The sequence below is a fragment of the Tachypleus tridentatus genome, chromosome 10 (genome assembly GCF_004210375.1).
Source record: "Tachypleus tridentatus isolate NWPU-2018 chromosome 10, ASM421037v1, whole genome shotgun sequence".
NCBI classification, from domain to species: domain Eukaryota; kingdom Metazoa; phylum Arthropoda; class Merostomata; order Xiphosura; family Limulidae; genus Tachypleus; species Tachypleus tridentatus.
The window spans coordinates 158,619,173-158,642,460 of record NC_134834.1 but is presented as its reverse complement, the minus strand read 5'-3'; the positions used below and the strand labels follow the sequence as shown (position 1 = coordinate 158,642,460).

At 35.3% G+C, this 23,288-nt stretch overlaps 1 protein-coding gene across 1 annotated transcript in view; it reads right to left on the bottom strand.

Annotated features, from left to right (window-relative positions):
* Positions 1-10,771: 10,771 nt before the first annotated feature.
* The window catches only part of LOC143230751 (glutamate receptor-like), a 30,080-nt gene continuing 17,563 nt past the window's right edge, over positions 10,772-23,288 (bottom strand). Inside the window, exons 8-11 of the mRNA XM_076464859.1 lie at positions 18,807-18,969; positions 17,065-17,282; positions 13,791-14,059; positions 10,772-11,219 (exon numbers count right to left, since the gene is read on the bottom strand). Coding sequence (XP_076320974.1) covers positions 10,952-11,219; positions 13,791-14,059; positions 17,065-17,282; positions 18,807-18,969 — 918 coding nt within the window. The 3' untranslated portion in view covers positions 10,772-10,951. The remainder of the gene's footprint in view (positions 11,220-13,790; positions 14,060-17,064; positions 17,283-18,806; positions 18,970-23,288) is intronic.

Sequence of the window (23,288 nt, the reverse complement as noted above, 5' to 3'; positions counted from 1 at the left end):
GTTCTACCTTACTGGAGCAGTTTGTCATTCCTTAGTTCCACCTTACTGAAGCAGTTTGTCATTCCTTAGTTCTACCTTACTGGAGCAGTTTGTCATTCCTTAGTTCTACCTTACTGGAGTAGTTTGTCATTCCTTAGTTCTACCTTACTGAAGTAGTTTGTCATTCCTTAGTTCTACCTTACTGGAGCAGTTTGTCATTCCTTAGTTCTACCTTACTGGAGTAGTTTGTCATTCCTTAGTTCTACCTTACTGAAGTAGTTTGTCATTCGTTAGTTCTACCTTTCTGGAGCAGTTTGTCATTCTTTAGTTCAACCTTACTGGAGCAGTTTGTCATTCCTTAGTTCTACCTTACTGGAGCAGTTTGTCATTCCTTAGTTCTACCTTACTGGAGTAGTTTGTCATTCCTTAGTTCTACCTTACTGGAGTAGTTTGTCATTCCTTAGTTCTACCTTACTGGAGTAGTTTGTCATTCGTTAGTTCTACCTCACTGAAGTAGTTTGTCATTCCTTAGTTCTACCTTACTGGAGCAGTTTGTCATTCCTTAGTTCTACCTTACTGAAGTAGTTTGTCATTCCTTAGTTCTACCTTACTGGAGCAGTTTGTCATTCCTTAGTTCTACCTTACTGGAGTAGTTTGTCATTCCTTAGTTCTACCTTACTGGAGTAGTTTGTCATTCCTTAGTTCTACCTTACTGGAGCAGTTTGTCATTCCTTAGTTCTACCTTACTGAAGTAATTTGTCATTCCTTAGTTCTACCTTACTGGAGTAGTTTGTCATTCCTTAGTTCTACCTTACTGGAGCAGTTTGTCATTCCTTAGTTCTACCTTACTGGAGCAGTTTGTCATTTCTTAGTTCTACCTTACTGGAGCAGTTTGTCATTCCTTAGTTCTACCTTACTGGAGCAGTTTGTCATTCCTTAGTTCTACCTTACTGGAGTAGTTTGTCATTCCTTAGTTCTACCTTACTGGAGCAGTTTGTCATTCCTTAGTTCTACCTTACTGGAGCAGTTTGTCATTCCTTAGTTCTACCTTACTGGAGCAGTTTGTCATTCCTTAGTTCTACCTTACTGGAGTAGTTTGTCATTCCTTAGTTCTACCTTACTGGAGTAGTTTGTCATTCGTTAGTTCTACCTTACTGAAGTAGTTTGTCATTCCTTAGTTCTACCTTACTGAAGTAGTTTGTCATTCCTTAGTTCTACCTTACTGGAGTAGTTTGTCATTCGTTAGTTCTACCTTACTGGAGGAGTTTGTCATTCCTTAGTTCTACCTTACTGGAGTAGTTTGTCATTCCTTAGTTGTACCTTACTGGAGCAGTTTGTCATTCCTTAGTTCTAGCTTACTGAAGTAGTTTGTCATTCCTTAGTTCTACCTTACTGGAGCAGTTTGTCATTCCTTAGTTCTACCTTACTGAAGTAGTTTGTCATTCCTTAGTTCTACCTTACTGGAGCAGTTTGTCATTCCTTAGTTCTACCTTACTGGAGTAGTTTGTCATTCCTTAGTTCTACCTTACTGGAGTAGTTTGTCATTCCTTAGTTCTACCTTACTGGAGCAGTTTGTCATTCCTTAGTTCTACCTTACTGAAGTAGTTTGTCATTCCTTAGTTCTACCTTACTGGAGTAGTTTGTCATTCCTTAGTTCTACCTTACTGGAGCAGTTTGTCATTCCTTAGTTCTACCTTACTGGAGCAGTTTGTCATTTCTTAGTTCTACCTTACTGGAGCAGTTTGTCATTCCTTAGTTCTACCTTACTGGAGCAGTTTGTCATTCCTTAGTTCTACCTTACTGGAGTAGTTTGTCATTCCTTAGTTCTACCTTACTGGAGCAGTTTGTCATTCCTTAGTTCTACCTTACTGGAGCAGTTTGTCATTCCTTAGTTCTACCTTACTGGAGCAGTTTGTCATTCCTTAGTTCTACCTTACTGGAGTAGTTTGTCATTCCTTAGTTCTACCTTACTGGAGTAGTTTGTCATTCGTTAGTTCTACCTTACTGAAGTAGTTTGTCATTCCTTAGTTCTACCTTACTGAAGTAGTTTGTCATTCCTTAGTTCTACCTTACTGGAGTAGTTTGTCATTCCTTAGTTCTACCTTACTGGAGGAGTTTGTCATTCCTTAGTTCTACCTTACTGGAGTAGTTTGTCATTCCTTAGTTCTACCTTACTGGAGCAGTTTGTCATTCCTTAGTTCTAGCTTACTGAAGTAGTTTGTCATTCCTTAGTTCTACCTTACTGGAGCAGTTTGCCATTCCTTAGTTCTACCTTACTGGAGTAGTTTGTCATTCCTTAGTTCTACCTTATTGGAGTAGTTTGTCATTCGTTAGTTCTACCTTACTGAAGTAGTTTGTCATTCCTTAGTTCTACCTTACTGAAGTAGTTTGTCATTCCTTAGTTCTACCTTACTGGAGCAGTTTGTCATTCCTTAGTTCTACCTTACTGGAGCAGTTTGTCATTCCTTAGTTCTACCTTACTGGAGTAGTTTGTCATTCCTTAGTTCTACCTTACTGGAGCAGTTTGTCATTCCTTAGTTCTACCTTACTGAAGTAGTTTGTCATTCCTTAGTTCTACCTTACTGGAGTAGTTTGTCATTCCTTAGTTCTACCTTACTGGAGCAGTTTGTCATTCCTTAGTTCTATCTTACTGGAGCAGTTTGTCATTCCTTAGTTCTACCTTACTGGAGCAGTTTGTCATTCCTTAGTTCTACCTTACTGGAGCAGTTTGTCATTCCTTAGTTCCACCTTACTGAAGCAGTTTGTCATTCCTTAGTTCTACCTTACTGGAGCAGTTTGTCATTCCTTAGTTCTACCTTACTGGAGTAGTTTGTCATTCCTTAGTTCTACCTTACTGGAGTAGTTTGTCATTCCTTAGTTCTACCTTACTGGAGCAGTTTGTCATTCCTTAGTTCTACCTTACTGGAGTAGTTTGTCATTCCTTAGTTCTACCTTACTGGAGCAGTTTGTCATTCCTTAGTTCTACCTTACTGGAGCAGTTTGTCATTCCTTAGTTCTACCTTACTGGAGCAGTTTGTCATTCCTTAGTTCTACCTTACTGGAGCAGTTTGTCATTCCTTAGTTCTACCTTACTGGAGCAGTTTGTCATTCCTTAGTTCTACCTTACTGGAGTAGTTTGTCATTCCTTAGTTCTACCTTACTGGAGCAGTTTGTCATTCCTTAGTTCTACCTTACTGGAGTAGTTTGTCATTCCTTAGTTCTACCTTACTGGAGCAGTTTGTCATTCCTTAGTTCTACCTTACTGGAGCAGTTTGTCATTCCTTAGTTCTACCTTACTGGAGCAGTTTGTTATTCCTTAGTTCTACCTTACTGGAGCAGTTTGTCATTCCTTAGTTCCACCTTACTGGAGCAGTTTGTCATTCCTTAGTTTTACCTTACTGGAGCAGTTTGTCATTCGTTAGTTCTACCTTACTGAAGTAGTTTGTCATTCCTTAGTTCTACCTTACTGGAGCAGTTTGTCATTCCTTTGTTGTACCTTACTGGAGCAGTTTGTCATTCCTTAGTTGTACCTTACTGGAGCAGTTTGTCATTCCTTAGTTGTACCTTACTGGAGCAGTTTGTCATTCCTTAGTTCTACCTTACTGGAGCAGTTTGTCATTCCTTAGTTCTACCTTACTGGAGTAGTTTGTCATTCGTTAGTTCTACCTTACTGAAGTAGTTTGTCATTCCTTAGTTCTACCTTAATGGAGTAGTTTGTCATTCCTTAGTTCTACCTTACTGGAGTAGTTTGTCATTCCTTAGTTCTACCTTACTGGAGTAGTTTGTCATTCCTTAGTTCTACCTTACTGGAGTAGTTTGTCATTCCTTAGTTAGCAACAAAAATAAATTCATTTTTCGATAATTTCACAATAATGTTGTGATTGTTTTAAAGTTACTAAAACAGGTTGGTCTTTTGACGTCATATTTATTCATCTTTTAGTACCACTCAAACACCGCTTCGAATAGTATAGGATGGCAAACTGGAGCCGGAAATAAACAAACATGGCCTTGCCCCAATTTCTACCAATTCCCATGACATGTCAAGGGCATTGACTTAGTTTGTACATCAATAACACCAGAGAGAGTGTTGTTAGGCGATATAATAGGATTACGGTATTAACACCAGAGAACATGTGTTCACGTTGCTGGGTTGTAAAATAGATTTACATCAGCAACAGTAGGAGCACGTTATTATGGCTACAATGCTAGGTGGCATCATATGAAAAAGTAATCACACTAGATGGCAGTTAAAAACATTTATATTTTTCATATTATGTCATTTAATTTATAATCTTTGCTTTTTTAATTAATTACCAAAGAAACCTTCTCAACACTATAGATAAAGAGACTATGAACATGTCATCACACCGGATGACGCATTATTGACTCTTGTCTTTTTTATTTTATTTATTTTGGTTGATAGTATTTGTTTCATAATTAATTATCAAGGGAACCTTCTCGGACACTATAGATAAAGAAACTCTATCAGCATAACGTGCATACGTTCTATCTTTGAAGATGTAAAGAACAAATAAAAATTATTAAATCATCATGATAAAAATAAAAACGTTCTTGACAACGTGTTTCAATTTATAGTTTCTTACGATAATACGGGAAAATAAAGGATATATTTTACAATTAGGCAACTAAACCTTCTAAAATTTCTTTAAAAACAAAGTGATGCGTAAACCTTCACTGCTCATTACATAACAAAACGTGATGCCCAAATATATACAAGTTAAGGTTTTCAAAATGACCACCACTGTGTCTAAGTATAGGCTTGAAAAACTGCCTTGGACATGGTCTTATCAATTTTCAGTTAGAGAGTAATAAAAAATCACCTCTAGGATGCCAATAGTAGGCTAGGTTTGTGTAAAAAGTGAACATATATGAATTATAAAAATCACCCAGATTAAAGTACCTTCCATATAAGTCTAGTTCTTTTTCATATATGTTCACAAGTCCTTGCCTTGTTGATAAACAGTGTGGAAACCTCTAACGTTCCACTCTAGAATAGTTCTCTCATCATAACTACATTCCAAGTGGTAAGTTTTATTAAAAGTACTATAGTAGGTAATAACTGATTTTAAATTAATCCATTTGTCATATAGTAAAAGATTTGATTCATTGGAAACTGAACCCTACCATCATTCTTTGTAAAATATATCCAGTAATGTATAATGTGGCACTTCATACATAAGTGGTGGTATTGCCAGCTATAACTTCCTTTTTAAGTGATTATTCATGAAGAAAGCTCGAGTTTCGGTGGCATGTTCTAAACTTCTTCCAACATCATAGACATTAGTATTAATATAACATTTAACTTCCGTGGAATATCTTTTCTTTTCTTGCAGTAACCTCTCTAGCACTTGTCGGAAACTCCTACAACCACAGTGCTTCAGCAATTTTTTACAACCATTTTGTGACTTTCTGTCTTTTCTGAAGTGCATTTTGGAAACATCTTACCTTTCAAATTACACTTTTACACGTCATCCAAGATTAGAACACAAATTGTAATCTAAATGCGTGAACATTCCAGCATTTATTTCGAAATGTAACCTAAAACGTTCCGATAATTTAATAAAGTCTAGTATGTTTTCGTAAAATTATGATAAGTTAGTGTTTCTTTGTGTGTGTGTAAAACTTCAAAGAGCACTGTGTTGTTGTCACCTACTGTAAGAGAGAACTACTCACTGGTTATGATAGCACTTCTCTATCCTTGGCCAAAAACGTACGAGGTTTTAATTACAAGAACGTCAGAATGCCTGACAATAAGACAGATAACATTTCTTTACAAATCTCTCTTTACTAACCCTTTACTACCGATTCATACGAGAAGAAAAATAACAACATCTGAACTGTGCAGATTTAGTTTTTCATCTTTGATAAGTTATCTTGAAAATTTACTATGAATATTTAACTACGAACCTGAACAATTGATCTAAGATTGTAATCCCCTATCTATTACTTGAAATATTAGAAACATTCAGTTCATGGGTCTAACTGAGTGGAAAAGTATTCAAGAATTGTACACTAGCTGAGAGCTACCATATTTCTATTAAAATAAAGTTATTCTGACAATTCAGTATTGTATAGTCTATTCACGTATCAGTTTGCTATTCCTTAACTATCTATATGAGAAAAATATCTATTTTGAAATGCAAAACACAGTTGATAAACAGGTGTTATGAGCCTACAAACTGAGGTCTTGTATGATAAATCTAATTAAATAATATGCAGAAATCAAACATTTGGTCCCCAACTTTTTATATCGTTATCCTAAAAAATATATGTAAAAATAATTCATGCACTAAATGTTTTTGATTTATTTTCACAGGACATTATTATCAGGATTTGAAATCAGTTAAATGTGTGCGTCTTTCTTAGATTTTGCGAATCCGGCAAAGCCAAGTGGTCAAAGCACTCGACTCATAATCCGCGGGTCGCGGGTCCGAATCCCCATCACACCAAATATGCTCGCCCTTTCATCCGTGGGAGCGTAATAAGATGACGGTTAATCTCACTCTTCGTAGGTAAAAGAGTAGCCAAAGAGGTGGCGGTGGGTGGTGATGACTAGCTGCCTTTCCTCTAGTCTTACACTACTAAAACAGGGACGACTAGCGCAAATAAACCTCGTGCAGCTTTGCAGAAAGTGTTATTTCCCAATTGATTATGCCTAAAGTAAATGAAAAAGACTTATTTTTCTCTTCAAACTTTGCTTTTGTGACCTGGATAAGGAAATTATTAAATTTATCCATTTTCCAAAACATTCCAGGTAGATTTAGTGCTGAGTAGCTGCTAGAGAATTTTCTCGAACTTACAAGAATTTTCAAGAAAGTTCTTTCCATAGTAATATATATACAAGGGCTCACCACTCACCACTTCAGTTTAGTTTTAGCTGCCTAAGTGAACATATAGACCTATCTGATTTTATCAGAGATAGCATTAAGAAGCTGTAAACATTCTCCAGACGCATTCTGCTATGTATGTGGCCAATTTATCAAGATAAGAGCGAAAAAGTACTCTGTGACAGCATCTGATAAAATGTGTGAAACCTACAAAACATATTTCGACATGCCTGTCAGGGATCAAGACAAACCATGAGCACCTCATTTTACCTGTGAGCACTGCAAAAAAACTCTGAAAGGTAAGACAGACAACTCTTGCTTGCTTGAATAGTAAAATTTTATAATGCACAAATTTTAGACCTTTCAAATTTAAATATCTTTATAAATTTATTTTTTAAATTTCCAATAGTATAGAAAAAATTTCACTACAAATATTTTGCATGAACCTCTTACACATTAGATGTGGTTAAAATACGTTTATTCTTCATAATAACAATTTTATTTTGCTCTTTCGTACGATGGTACAAAGGGGAAAAGAGAGCCATGAAGTTCGCTATTACAAAAATTTGGCGTGAACCCACTGACCACTCAAGAAATTGCTACTTCTGCATGGTGAATCCTTCCAAACATCGGGCTGGCAAGAATGCATCAGCTATCATGTATCCAGATCTTCCATCATCCATCGCCCCAGTGCCACACTGCCCTGAGCTCCCTGTACCCACTTCGCCGGAAAGAAGCAGCCATCCTCAGAAGAGAACAGCAAATCAAAAGAGGAGGTAGATGTTGATGATCCAGATTACAATTTCAGAGGTGCAGCTGGTGAGAGAAACCCATACTACCCCAACCAAAGAGACCTCAATGACTTGATCAGAGATCTTGGTCTAACAAAGTCGAATGCCGAGCTTTTGACATCTAGGCTTAAGGAGTTAGAATTTGTTAGATAAAAGTGTGCAAGTCACAAGTCAGAGGAAGCGTCACCGACAATTTTCAAGCTTCTTCGCTCATCGAGGTTGACTCTGCTCCTGCCACAATGTATCCGATCTGTGCGAGGCAATTGAAATTGCCTGTAACTTGAACGAATGGCGCCTTTTCATTGATAGCTCATCCAGAAGCCTCAAAGCTGTGCTGCTCCATAACGGGAATAAGTATCCGTCTCTTCCCCTGGCTCATTCGGTAAACCTCAAAGAGGAATACAACAGCGTCAAGGCCTTGCTAGAAGCCTTGAAGTACGATAAGTATGGCTGAAAGGTTATCGGAGACTTCAAAATGGTGGCATTCCTGACGGGTCTCCAAGGAGGCTTTACCAAGTTTCCCTGTTATCTTGGCCTTTGGGACAGCAGAAGACAACGCAGCGCACAATAATAGGAAGCACTGGTCACAATGGACCGAGTTCTCTGTGGGGAGGCACAATGTCAAGTGTGAGCCACTAGTGGACCTACAAAAAGGTATTGTTCCCACCATTGCACATAAAATTGGGTCTTATGAAACAATTTGTCACAGCTCTTGATAAGAAGTCTGTAGCCTTCAAGTACCTTCGAGACTTCTTACCTAAGCTGTCTGAGGCAAAGGTCGAAACTGTTGTCTTCGTTGGACCACAAATTAAGAAGATCCTGGGGTGCACAGAATTCCCCAAGAAGCTTGGTAGAAATAAAATAAAAAAAAAAGCTTGGGGCAGCTTTGTCGCAGTGGTTCGGGGCTTTTGGGGTAATCACAAGGCCGAAAATTATATGGAACTGGTTGAGGCTCTGGTGAAGAACTACGGCGTTATGGGCTGCAGGATGTCCCTGAAAGTCCATATCCTTAATGCTCATCTTAATAAATTCAAGGAGAACAAAGGAGCATACTCAGAGGAGCAAGGCGAGTGCTTCCACCAAGATATACTGGACTTTGAACGCCGCTACCAAAAAGCGTATAACGAAAACATGATGGGAGACTATATATGAAAACTGATACGTGAAAGTGATTTACGTTACAGTCACAAGTCTCGAGAAACTACTCACTTCTAAACATTTTTTGTATAACTTTAGTATATATACATGTAAATCTTTATTCATATGTTGTTTTATTCAGACCTTGTGTAAGTGAAAATATACAAATTTGCCCATCTTTACATAGAAAATAGGTTGATTTCTAAATTTCATTACTCAAGTCACAAAAGCAGAGTTTGAAGGAAATAATGGCCATTTTCTGTACTTTTACAACATAAGCAATTAAGAAATAACACATACTATCCAGGAACAAAATCTGTGTTACATAGTGCTATATAGCTTAGCAACAAGTCCTCGAATGTTGTTTACGTACAAATTAAGTCAATGCCCTTGACATGTTGAACATTCTTGTTGAAACTGTGTCAAGATCGTTTGTTTTTTTCTGGTTTCAGAGTGTCATCCTTTACTGTGCGACATTTTGAGACTCAAGGCTCTCAATTATATTTATATTTATTCATCGTGATACACATATCATAAAAGTGATGTATGTTTTACAGGCAGTCACTATACAAGTTATTTAAGATATACCTTGAGACTTCTTCATAGCTCATAACTTTAGTTTTCGGGACGATATAAGAGAAAACCTCTGGATAAATAATTAAAAACATACTTAATAACGTGTTTTTCTTCCCGTTTATCTTTGTGAAACAGTAATATAATGAAGCAGAAAAATCAAAAAGTGATTGTGACGGACCTCTCCGATTTATCCCAACATGTCTGTGAAGGTATCTTTTTCTGTTGATTATCTGTTTGTTGTAATGCAGAGCTACACAGTAGGAAATCCGTGCTGTGCCAACCGTGGAGGAATAAACCCATAATTTTAGTCCCAATCCTTTATTCTTACCACAGAGCAAACAGAGATCATTTATTCTGCTGAAAACATAGTAATAACATAGTTCAACTCATAATCTGAGGGTCATGGGTTCGCATCCCCGTCGCGCCAAACATGCTCACCCTTTCAGCCGTAGGGGCATTATAATGTGACGGTCAATCCCACTATTCGTTGGTAAAAGATTAGCCCAACAGTTGGCGGCGGGTGGTGATGACTAGCTGCCTTCCCTCCAGTCTTACACTGCTAAATTAGGGACGGCTAGCACAGATAGCCCTCGAGTAGCTTTGTGCGAAATTCAAAAACAAACAAACAAGTAATAACATAAACTTTATCATATGATCTACACAACAAACTCAGGTTTTGGGAAGGAGGGTTAGTAAATTCTACAACATGTATACAAACAGATACGATATAGCCAACAACACTAAAAATTATTAAGATTATAATAATAGATAAGTAGACGAGCTGCCTAGTTCAGTAAATCATAACATTCAAGTCTAAGCAACAGAGCTTAATTAAGCAAATAAATTATAATTACATCTCTTATATAACACCTCTTGTACAGTCTCAAGCATATAAGCAGGCACGTGATGAAACGTTTACATGCAAGAACTTAACTTGGCATGTGTTTCTCATAATACTGTCATACTGATGACGTTTTTGTGCCAAAAGTTAGTAACTGTAAGGAACTTCTAGTTTCGTATGCACAAAGAAAAGGTTTTCTTTAACTAGACGCACCCCTCCACTACTATAGTACTACCTGATGGCTCAGTGGTAAAACTAACATTCATAATGCCAAAATTTAGGGTTCGATCCTTAAGGTTGGCACAGCATAGACAGCTTTAGACTTTAAAAGAAACAAACAAAAATATTAAACTTATAATTTTATATTATAAATGGTCAGTACGAAATTCCTTACATAATAGGTAAAATTACATTAGTTTTTCAAAGGAACTGACCAAATAAACAAAGTATATGTTAATATGAAGAAAATGTTCAGCAACTCATGTATTTTCAAAATTTATTAACGTTAATTATAAAATTATACTTTGTTGTAAAAATTTATTTTAAAAAATCATCTTTGGTAACATTAACTAACTCATCAAGAAATAATCAGAAACGACTGATGTGTAAGCGTTTATTTCAAAGTTTAAAGGTCACACGAGAACATGTTTTTGTTCAAAAAATCTCAGTAATGAATAGAAGACTAGAAGTAAGTTGGTGATGAATTCAAATCCTATGAAATCATACTATGTTCACTAAGATTAATAATGTGTATCAGAATGAGAAACATTTATGGCATTCTAAGTCGAGTGAATCAAAGTAGCTTGTCTGAAAAAAGAACTTATCTTAGATCTGCAGATGAGAAACTCAAAGATAAACGTTACTGTAGCTACAACAAGTCCACTGAGAAGGATTAGAAAAGTTACCCCAAGGTCATGCAGAGACAAAGGAACCAAGTTATCGTTGGACTTCGTATTGGCAAAAGCACATGGACTCTGAAGCTTGAAAAGGTTAGTATGTTTTTGGTACCACCTCAAGACAAATCCTGTCTGAACCAGCCAAACAATCCTAAAATGAAGTAATATTATAGATTAGAATTCATACTTAAAACCGTTTGAAACATAAATATAAAAATTAAATTTTTATGTTTCAATTATAGCTCCAGTTTCAACTTTAATTTATCTCTATATTTTTTATATTTTATTATAATTTCAAAAAATTCTCATTATGTCAGTTCATTTGTAAGAACATTAATTTTGTTTTGAAAAAAAAAATTATTGTACTATGTTGCTTGCCCAGCAGTGGATCAGTGGTAAATTTACGGATTAACAACACTAAAATCCATAGTTCGATTCTCCGTGATAGACAATGCACGAATGCCAATTGTGTAGCTTTGCAATAAAACAGAAATCAAATAATTACGTTACTAATTTCCCATATATTTATGTTATAAACTGGCCTCTCGGAAATGTCGAAGAAAGGTAGAATTAAAAGTCCAAGTATTATTATGGCAAAGTGTACTTTACTTGCTGGTCACAAAGTGACTTTAATCAACCAAAAGGAAACCCACGGAGATTGTGATGAGGACACTAGACATAAACGAATTAAGATACTTTAAATCATTTTAATTCTTCCATTACGTACCTTCATTTTATGTGATTTTAAATTAAAGTAAAATGAGTCATACGTTACAAAACACAACAGGATTCTATTTCTTCAAGGAGAGGCCTGGCATGGTCACGGCTTCGCGCCCGCGTCGCGCTAAACATGCTCACCCTCCCAGCCGTGAGGGAGTATAATGTTACGGTCAATCCCACTATTCGTTGGTAAAGGAGTAGTCAAAGAGTTGGTGGTGGGTGGTGATGACTAGCTGCCTTCCCTCTAGTCTTACACTGCTAAATTAGGGACGGCTAGCACAGATAGCCCTCGAGTAGCTTTGTGAGAAATTCCAAAACAAACAAACAAATTCTTTAAGAATCAGTTGGTTTGTAAATAATGTATGGTAAATATATATGTATTTATATAATAATTATATAGGGCGATCATAAGTAATCAAAATCGTCTTAAAAATCACTAAACCATGACGTTATTTACTAAATCCAACAAGTAACACAAAGGGATAATAACTAATACAATATAATAAAAAAAACTTGTATTAGAAAACCATGAAACCTAATACAGAGACTTTCTCAAAACTCTGGAATTCTAACATGTTTCTCATAACAAACTAAACAATTTTAAATTGATCACTACCTACAGTTAACGTTAATCTAGTATCTATGCGGCGACCAACATTTTGTTTCTATATATTATCTTACGTACTTCCAGAGTAGTAGTAGACAGTTTTGTTGAAATTATTACATTTTACATAGGGTTTATTTATATTAAAACGATTTTTGAATATGCCAATCAGCAACCCTTATGTGACAGCCAGAGACAATATAAAGTCGCTTTGAAATTGATGTATAAGAACACATTTTGACCTTGCTTGTAATTTCGTAAGTAATATTTTGTTACTTGAAAACTGATTACTTTGCAGAATGGTATGTAACAGCATTTCTGATACAAAATGCTTCCACAACATATCCTTCGCATGTACCAAGCAGCTAAAGGATAAGACATTCAAGCTATTTTATACGAATGCATACAGCGTAACAGCGTTGTTAAAACGAGATCTGGAATACCAGCAATCTCGTATACTAGATGAATTGTGGAAAGCACGCAATCTTGAGAGATTTGCTTTGTACCAAATACCATAAAGACAAAGGCTTTTTCAATGGAAACGACGCTGCATAGCTGTTGTCAAGATGCACAATCGTCAAATAAATCATTGTCAGACTTAGTGACATGGACTGTGACGATGTGAAAAGCTCCAAAATCGTTTTAATGTAAAGTATTTAACCTTTTACTTTCATCATCTTATTACCAGTTTACATGACATCAGAAATAACATTCATATCATACAAATATAGTTTAGTTAATGAATCGGCTGCAACTGATTTATTATTATGTATTTATTTTAATGTCGATATTTTAGTTAAATGTACATTTTAAAAAATGCATGTAACTTATAGTGTTAAATACATGTTTCGAAATTCCCGCCTATTCTGTATTCTCAAAACTGCTCGGTATGGTATTAAAACTTTAATTAAAATAAAGTACAGAACAACGTATCGACGGTCATCTTGATGTTAACAAAGATAGTTTGCAACTAGAAGTTTTTTCTGTAAGTTATGGATAGCGTTTGTACACTGACTAAAATTCTTGGATAGTTTTATCTTCACAAAATTAGGAACCAGTTTTTACTTTCGGCACTGTTGGACGAAATAAATGTTATTTCTTATATTGATAATTTTGGTTTGGTAGCAAACCTAAGATGGTCGAAACGTTGATCTGTGCTGTATTTTAATTAAAGTTTTAATATCTATACCAGCCGTCTTGAGAATACATTTTTTACTTCAAGTGGGGTTCTCGTCATCAGGAATAGTGTCGCCTATTCTCTAAATGTGTGTAAAATATTGTTACCAACTGAACTTTCAAGAACCTAGCCTAAAGTTTATAAATTGACGCATTAAAAGACAGTTTTCGTAATATTATTGGTTTGCTACAATGAAATTTTGCTTCACATTCTACACTAACCTTTCACTTAAAGCATATTCCAGAGGACTTCCTTTCTGGAGTCCAAAGCCCATAAAATCCAGTTTTATTGGTTCTGTGGACACGTGAAAAGGGCATTCACTGATATTTGTGGCACACAGCTGTGAGAAGTATCTTAAAGTACTTCCGGTTCCCAGGAAGTAATTACCTTTCTTAACCTCTTCGAAATAATGCAGAAACTGAAGAGCCGGTCCCTGGTTATATTTTGCATGAATTCTCCAAGCTTCTCGATAGACTTCATTGGTAGAGGTCTCAACATTGATTTAATGCACATACAAAAAATGAATCTTAAAATAACACTAAACTGAACATTAAAACAAATACAATCTTTACTCTTCGTTGTTATCGCATCTTGAACAAGGAAAAATTTTTATCGCTAGATGAAAAACTATGCAGGGCTGACTAATGAACTTAAAAAAAGGAGCACAATAAAATATGGACGGAAATGGATATATCAATTGATCTGTTAACGATCACATAACAGACTAAACTGTTTTAGCTTTACATGGTGAATAAAATCCCTACATTACTGACTTTCCCACTTCCAAAGTAGGTGTTTCGATAAAATCTCAGCTTTCATCATTATGTCTTTCTTTACTTAACTACAGAATACTACTTTTACTACTATTTTACAACATTTTACGATTTGTAATTCTGGTTCGATATGTTCTGCCAGTGAGGAAGCTAGTAATGCAGGGATTTTATTCACCATGTAAAGTCGAAACAGTTTAGTCTACTATGTGATCATTAACTGGATCAAGTGATATGTCCATTTCCATTCCACTTCTGTTTGGTTCCTTTTCTTCAAGTTCAGTAGCCATTCCTACATAGCTTTTTTATTTAGCGATAATGTTTTCCTTATACTGTCTTCTTTTATATAAAATGACGTACGTGAATTACCAAAGCATATTCTGAAGCCTTATAAGTTTTTAATACAATAATAATAAAATGGGAAGTCAAAAATCGTGAAGGCTGTCTTACTCTATCAAATATGATGAAATTACAGTATATGCTAGAACAAGGTAGACGCTAGGCCTGTTGAAAAAAGATGATAAACGGAAGAAAAATTATTCTAGCTATTCGCCTTTGGGATGCTCTGTATAGCTGAAAAGCGGCTCACACAATTGAGATAGAGCGACTATGCCAGGTAGCTCTTCATATGTAACTTTTTATGACCTGTAGAGAAGAAAGTCAAAACGACTTTTGCGTTGCTTTAATACGGGCGTCTTATAACCCCTACATTAAGACTGTTAACGCACACTACGGTTATAATTTGTCTTTGATAGAGGATTCTAAGTACAACAAAATACTTTAACATCAATTTGTTTACATTAAATAATAGTAAAATACCCCGAGGTACATTCCTCCTAAATCACAGTTAGATAAAACACCCTGATGTCATTTCCTTCTATATCACAAACTATCCAAATACACTTTCTCCTGTGGTGACAAATTACACGAACCTTAACTCCCTCTTCTCTGCGTTATAACAGAACACCGACATAATTAATTTCCTTTATCTATACTTAGTGATACACTACTTTAATGGTTTTTCTTTTCATATCAAATTATGATAATTTTCCAAAAGCAATTTCCTTCTACGTTATATTAAAACATTCTAATGTTACTTCTTTCATCTTGCAGTATAAATAAAGCATGCTGATCTTGACCTGTTGAACAAATGAAAATAATGTTCCAATTTTACAGATTCTGTTTAATTCTATTGAGATTGGAAATGTTCATGGCCTGCAGAATGAATTTCCAAACAATATACTTGTAAGACATTAATATATATATACACTGTTTTGATCTTTTTTGTAAACTACTTTAGGCCTAATTGACCAACTAATTACCAACCATGATAACATCGCGATTGTAGTAATACTAACCACACAACAATTCGATTATGAAAGTACTTAATTTTATGTATCATTAAGGAATTTCATAAACAAACGAGAAAACGTCAGCATTATGACATAGAATGAAATGATGTTTCCATTAAGGACTTGAAAACTTAAGTGCTCAAGCTGACATATTAACTTTTCAAGACACCTAAACTCATTGTGTTTGTTTATTTTTGAATTTCGTGTAAAGCTACACCAGTACTATCTGCGTTAGTCGTCCCTAATTTAGCAGTGTAAGACTAGAGGGAAGGCAGCTATTCATCACCACTCACAGACAACTCTTGAGCTACTCTTTTGCCAACGAATAGTGGGATTGATCGTCACATTATAACGCCCCCACGGCTGAAAGGGCAAGCATGTTTGGTGTGACGGGAGAATTCAGTATACAATCAAATGCATTACAAAGAAACTGCGATATTAAATATAATAGCAATATCTTTAGCTTTATAACAAACTGTTCTACAATCAGTTAATAGTACGTGCTATATCAGCTCTCAACAGCCCACCTAGGTTACAGCTGAAAATATTAATATGCTCCGTTTTAAATATTTCAGCTCAGGTATTTGTTTGCTAGAGGCAGGACGCTATGAAACTCATCTCATGACGACGCAATACGTAGAAATTCCATGAAAACAGAGGCCTCTCGGAATCTAAAAGTTTCGTGTAGTACGTAGAATATAATTAGACTGACTATATTATTAAGTTACTGTGTTTATCAGATCAGGGTACGTTAGTGACAGTGATACTTACTGCGTCTATTCACCGACTATTCAGTTTGTCAATGAATTAGTCAACTTGTTTGCGGCAGATCATTTAGTATGGAAATTCTGCAAGTAAGTTTATTTGTGAGTTGGGATTAATCAATTTCGTATTTAATTTGAAACGTTGTATGAAAGGTTAGGCCTATAACTGAATGTAGTCTGTTGCAAATTTTATTGAAAAAGGAATGAAATGAGTTATAGTCACGTGGACTGGACTTTACTAAATAATTCATAAGAACCTGTCCACAGACAGAACATATTACAAAAATGCTACTCACTTTTATCTTGAAAATGAAATTGCCTAAGTGTGTGTGTGTGTGTGTGTGTGTGTGTGTAAATAAATCTGCATAAAATAAATTTCTCTTGAACAATTATTTTGAACTAAAACAAATTTGTAAGCAATGAGATAAAACTATTTTTACAGTATTTTAAGAAGCCCTTAACGATCTATCGTATGCTACAAAATATAAAGAAAATTGATTACAATAGCATTAGAAGTACTTATTATTTTATATACCTATTAAATAAGCAACATTTACAATTTTCTAACATTAATATGTTACGTAGATTAAATAGGAAATAGTGGCCTACCTCCATAAGTGACACAACTGAAGCTCCAGGAATTGCTAATAATTTGCCTTCTCCTGTTTTAAGTATTTCTTCAATTGTATTTAATGGTTTTTCGGGCATATTAATACTCAAAAAAGCTCTAATATTCCCACAATAAACGTTTAGTACGATAAGGCAGACCATCCACCAACTGGTTAGTGTTATTCTTGCTCCATGAGCCTTGGGCAATCGCTCTGCACCTGCAGTTGTATAAATAATTAAATAAATTACACATAATTTGTAACGTTGGGAAAATTAACTTTATTGTTTGTTTTGTTTGTTTGTTTTTTTGAATTTCACACAAAGTTTCTCGAGGGTTATCTATACTAGCCGTCCCTAATTTAGCAGTGTAAGACTACAGGGAAGGCAGCTAGTCATCACCACCCACCGCCAATTCTTGGGCTACTCTTTTACCAACGAATAGTGGGATTGATCGTAACATTATAACGCCCCCACGACTGAAAGGGCGAGCATGTTTGGTGCGACGGGGTATGCAAACCACTGACCCTCAGATTACGAGTTGAACACCTTAACCCACATGGCCATGCGGGGCCTCCTCTTGAAGCACTTTGTTCATTGTTATGCTAACTTTAGGTACGTATGGTTTACTCAACGCTTTAGTCCCTACTAATCTCAAATATTAATTTATTCATAGAGTTACTTTGTTCATTCAACGTTGGTTCATCTTCTAGAAAACTGTGTCGTCTAATCCATAGCATTTATATTCTAAAAACTGTCTCTATGAGTTAATAGAAAAAATGGACAACGTGACTCGTAGAGGTGACAGAGTAAAATTTGTACAATTTCACTGCAGTAACCCTACATGTGACAATGGGCATTTTTTAATAGCTACTGCTTTCCTTCTATCCTCGGCCCGACTCGGCACGGCCAGGTAGTTTGAGCGCTCAACTCTTAATATGAGGGTCGCGGGTTCGAATCCCCGTCACATCAAACACTCTCGCCCTTTCAGCTATAGAGGCGTTATCATGTGACGGTCAATCCTACTATTCGTTGGTAAAATAGTAACCAAAGAGTTGGCGGTAGGTGGTGATGACTAGCTGCCTTCCCTCTCGTCTTACACTGCTAAATTAGGGATGACTAGTGCGAATACGTCTTGTTTTACTTTAAACGAGACTTCTCAACATGCAAGAAGTAATTCCAATTCAAAGTTTTTGTTTTAAGTTATTTTATTAGTCACTGTGACTGTCTTATTAACCTTGTTGTATTTCTTTACTTCAGACTCTGACTCTTAGTCTCTTCCATGTGTAATTTTGTTCTCGAATATTGTTTCACTGTTTTTGTTTTATTGATGTTGCTCCAAGGTTAACTGTGTTAATTGACCATGAACAAAATTACAAACTTGAGTGCTTTCGAACACTGAAGAAGGAATAGTTTATGGTATTATATGTGTTGTGTGTGATCCTGTATACTAACTTTATTTACCAATATACATATTTACTTCATAATCCAATTTCTTCAACGTCTTACTAACTACGTTAAATTGATTTAACTGCTCCAAGATCATCGATCTACTGTATTAACTTCCCCCATTAGCAGTTTGTTAAATGTGTTATTAACTCTGCAGTGTGGTTCTGTTTACTCCATGATCAGTAATTAATACTAACACTGCTGCCACTTATTTTGACACACAGAAGTAGCCCAAGAGTTCATCAGTTCCAAATTATGGACAGCTTATACGCAGGCAGTCCATGTAAATAACTCACCTTGCCACACACCAGCCTGCATGGAGATCCAAAGTGTTTCACAAAGTATAATCTTTATTATTCCTTCAGATGTATCTCTTTCTATTTTCACTCGATAAAACCACCAAGTCAGGCTTGTAACAAACGCAGAGGAAATTCCAGCGAATATATACAGTAACCAGAGCTATGCAACAACATTAAAAATATTTTATTACTGTAAATTAAATACATAAAAGAACACAGCAATTCCACTAAAATATACAGTAAATCTATACCCTTTCTTTAGGAGAACACAACAATTCCGTTAAAATATACGCTAAACCTATAACTCTTCTTTTGACTGATTTTAAAAAAAATTCGACATAAAAAATAATATAAACTCACAAAAAATTGCAATGATCAGTAAAACTTAATCTATTTATTTCATAAGAAATACAGTTTAGAGTAACAAAATTACAAAGGATGACCAGTATATCTTTTTGTTAAAATTGTTTATTTCTAAAGTCTTCTGTGAGTTTTTTTCCAAAAGTAACATAGTACACTACTAGGTATCTCTAAAGATATGATAGCAGCATAACCGTTTATAACAAACACAGTTAAATAAAGCCAAACAAACCAGTTGTTTTTTTTATCCACTTTAACAAAGTACATTTGGGGTATTCACTTTCACTGATATCCAACAACTAAGTTTTAAAATATTTGCAAAACGCGGGTTCAAAACATTTTATGCAGAAATTAAAGTGAATTAAAAAGAAATACACAAAAGTGAACAAATCATTATTTAAAATCATTTTGTTCGTTTGTATAAAATTACACAATGAGGTGTCTCTGGTCTGCCCACCGCGGGTATCGAAAGCAGGTTTATAGTGATGTAAGTCCACAGACATATGGGGTCTTACAATAACTAAGTTTACTTCTGTTTTTGGTTTTACTTAGTAAACGGCTTCTATATTCTGTATAATGACTTTCATTTGTTGCTGGTGTGAAACATTTTTCTGACACTGTCCGTAGAGGACAAAAACAGAAATAATTATTTTATTATATGTCACCAACTGTTCCAAGTGACATCTACAGGGAGAAAAACCCTAACTCATACCATTTTGTAGAAGCATGTGTCATCCATTGAAATTGGCTTGCTTTTCCCTAAGGAGTAAGGAGACAGGACCAAAATGATATGAAACGTTAACAGTTAGAATATGCGGCCACTACCTGTTAAAAAGGTCAGGATCATGTTTACAAGCTCCCGACATTAAGTCAACTTCATAAATACATGCAGGTAATCTGCACGAACATTTTGAAAAATGACATGAATACAACTAACTAAAGACACATTCTAAAATATAAGTGTCCTCATCCACATATTCATTGTTCATCTTCTCTGATAAGTATAGATAATTTCATAGTCATCAGTGAGTTATCTCAGTAAACGTAGTATATATCTAATAATCTGAAACCCAGGTGCAATGGCCATCCATAATAACCACGAAATTTCGTTTGACTTCCTTAATAAATAAAATACGTTGTTAGATAACCCAACTTAACACGTTGTAGACTAAAACTAAAAAAAAAAAAACTACTTTATTTAAGTACGATATTTTGCTTCTGTAATATATGGTTTACCCAAACACCACACACTTAACTTACAGATCACTGTACTAATATTCAGATAAGCTACAGAAAAACCTTTATCGGCTTTTAGAGAAGGTGTTTCCCTCATCCCTGATCATACTGTAACAAATCTTAAGAATACTTTACTATACTGGTATCTTTAGAAGGTTGGATCAAGACATACGTTAGTGTGTCGTGCGGCCAAAACAATCTGCTGCAGTACATAGTGTGTTATTATTAACAAGGGTTATAGTTTTAGCGATTTTTCACCTTCCAAAACTCGGACTGTGGTAATCTAAACTAATAAATGTTTTGTGTAAATGTGTTCTGCTGGACTCTTACTTCAAATAACATTTTTCAATGCAATCAATTCAAAAATACCTAAGATATAACATCTCCAATTTTGATTAAGTTTTATTCAATTTTTTCAGGCCTGGCATGGCCAGGTGGTTAATGCACTTTACTCGTAATCCAAAGGTCGCGGGTTCGAATTCCCGTCACACCAAACATTTTCGCCCTTTTAGCCGTGGAGGCGTTATAATGTTACGATCAATCCCACTATTCGTTGGTAAAAGAGTAGCCCAAGAGTTGGCGGTGGGTGGTGATGACTAGTTGCTTTCCCTCTAGTCTTACACTGGTAAGTTAAGGACGGCTAGCGCAGATAGCCCTCGTGTAGCTTTGCGCGAAATTCAAACCAGACGTCTTTTTTTCTTTTCGCACCACAAGTACGGAAACTTTACTTAATTGAGAGGCATACTTAACTTTCATGGATATTTTTAAATTTGGTAAACTGATAGATATTTTCAACCTACAACTACAATATGCAGGTATATAAGTATTCATTAGGCTGTGTTTGTGTGTTTTTCTTATAGCAAAGACACATCGGGCTATCTGCTGAGCCAACCGAGGAGAATCGAACCCTGATTTTAGCGTTGTAAATCCGGAGACTTACCGCTGTACTAGCGGGGGGCTATTCATTAGCTCAAGTACACCAGATTAGCAGTTAATGATCAATAATAACTTTCTACCAGTGCGATTCTTTTGAAAACTTGAGATAGAAACATTAGCTGAAGCTAATGTATGTTACTGTCTGTAGTTACACCTACAACATTGATAAGAATTTTACAAAGCATCGTACCGTTAATACATTTTATGTTCTACAAATCTATTATTAATACCAAGGATATACAATTTCCTACAGGTCAGTGACAGAATACTAATTCTTCAATTGTGAGATGAAAACCATGCATTTACTTTTACATATTATTTTGTTAATAATGAAGAACTATCCTGAAAAATAGTATGTACCTTGCTCTTTAACACTATATATTATTGAACTATATGCATGTTCAACTGTAACATAATATTTCACAATATTGGGTACTTATATAAACGAGTTTGAAAAAGCAAATCAGACAGTTACGTGACAACTACAGCTTGGATAATGTCCACGTGGAATATCATGTACCAGAATTACATTTTGACCCACTTGGCATTTTTAGGTAGTGTGATTTCACTAACAATGTACCATTCTTAGTAATGGTACATAGTCAATCTTTCCGAAATAAAATATTAATGCATTCAGATCATTAAACAGATGTGTTCATACCTCGGAGTTATAATATTCAAGATGGGGATATCTCTTATAAATAATATCGCTGGAAACTAAAGAACCATGAATTAGTTCTGGGCATCAACGCCATCGAGGATGAGACCTGCAATAAGTCGTGTCCCAGCTGCAAAAAGCAAAATCCAGCGTCTTGTAACAGATGAGGATCCACAAACACAAATATCTGTGGTTAGAGCCATCCACGTGACCGAGGTAACTGTATGCAACATAATAAAATAGAATCTCCATTTGGAAACAAACTGACAGGATATGGATTCATCAGGTTAATGTTTCCTTTCCTGCCCCTCTCTCTCTTCCAACCTTGCATACCTCTAATAGCTGGAGAATTAAACTCATATTCATGCTATTCCATAAGAAGACAAAACAGTCAAGCGACCGCTTGCAGTGCTTAAATATTTCTGTAACATCGGATTGTTTAAATGGGTGCTTGAAAACTGTCATTATTGTAGATTAGATGGATCACGGAAAGCACGCCACGAGAAGGACTGTGTTTTGGGCATTACTGCCTTATGACGAAGCATTTTTTGCAATAAAAACTACGCTGTAGGGCTATAATGAAAATGCATATCCTCACGCAGAGCAAGACCTGATCAAACTATAAACTATAATATACTATATTTTTGTGTATAATCAGAACGAAATAATGGATCACACACGTCATCTATGAGGACAAAATACGACACCACGTAAATGTTTAATCAGGTGATACGACATTTAGTCGAATTACGTTGGATCATATGAACGATTTGTCAAAACACAACACTGGATCATACGAATGTTTATCGGAGCACAAAACTGAACGATATTAAAGTTTATTTGGAATACAACATTGGATCATATGAACGTTAGTTGGGATAAAGTAGTGGATCATACGAACAACTCGTCAAAAAAAAACACTAGAACATACAATTGTTTAGTCGGAGCACAACTAGTCGATATATTTAGTACAACACAGCAGTTGGTTACACTAATTATTACTTATTAAATAAACTAAACATCCAAACACATGAAAATGCGTAATATTTGTGTGCAAAATTTAGCGGTACTCTAACAGTAACGGATTGTTTTTCGCCCGTTATCTTAAGATTACACACTAGGCGTATACAGTTTCACAAATAATATTTGAAACATGGCTTATTTATGCGTATGTTTAAATGTATTATTATTTTTATATCAATATAATAACAAACATTCCTTAAAGTCATTTATAATTCCAAATACAATAAAGGTTTAAAGTATATTAAATATTTAAATACCAAAAATTT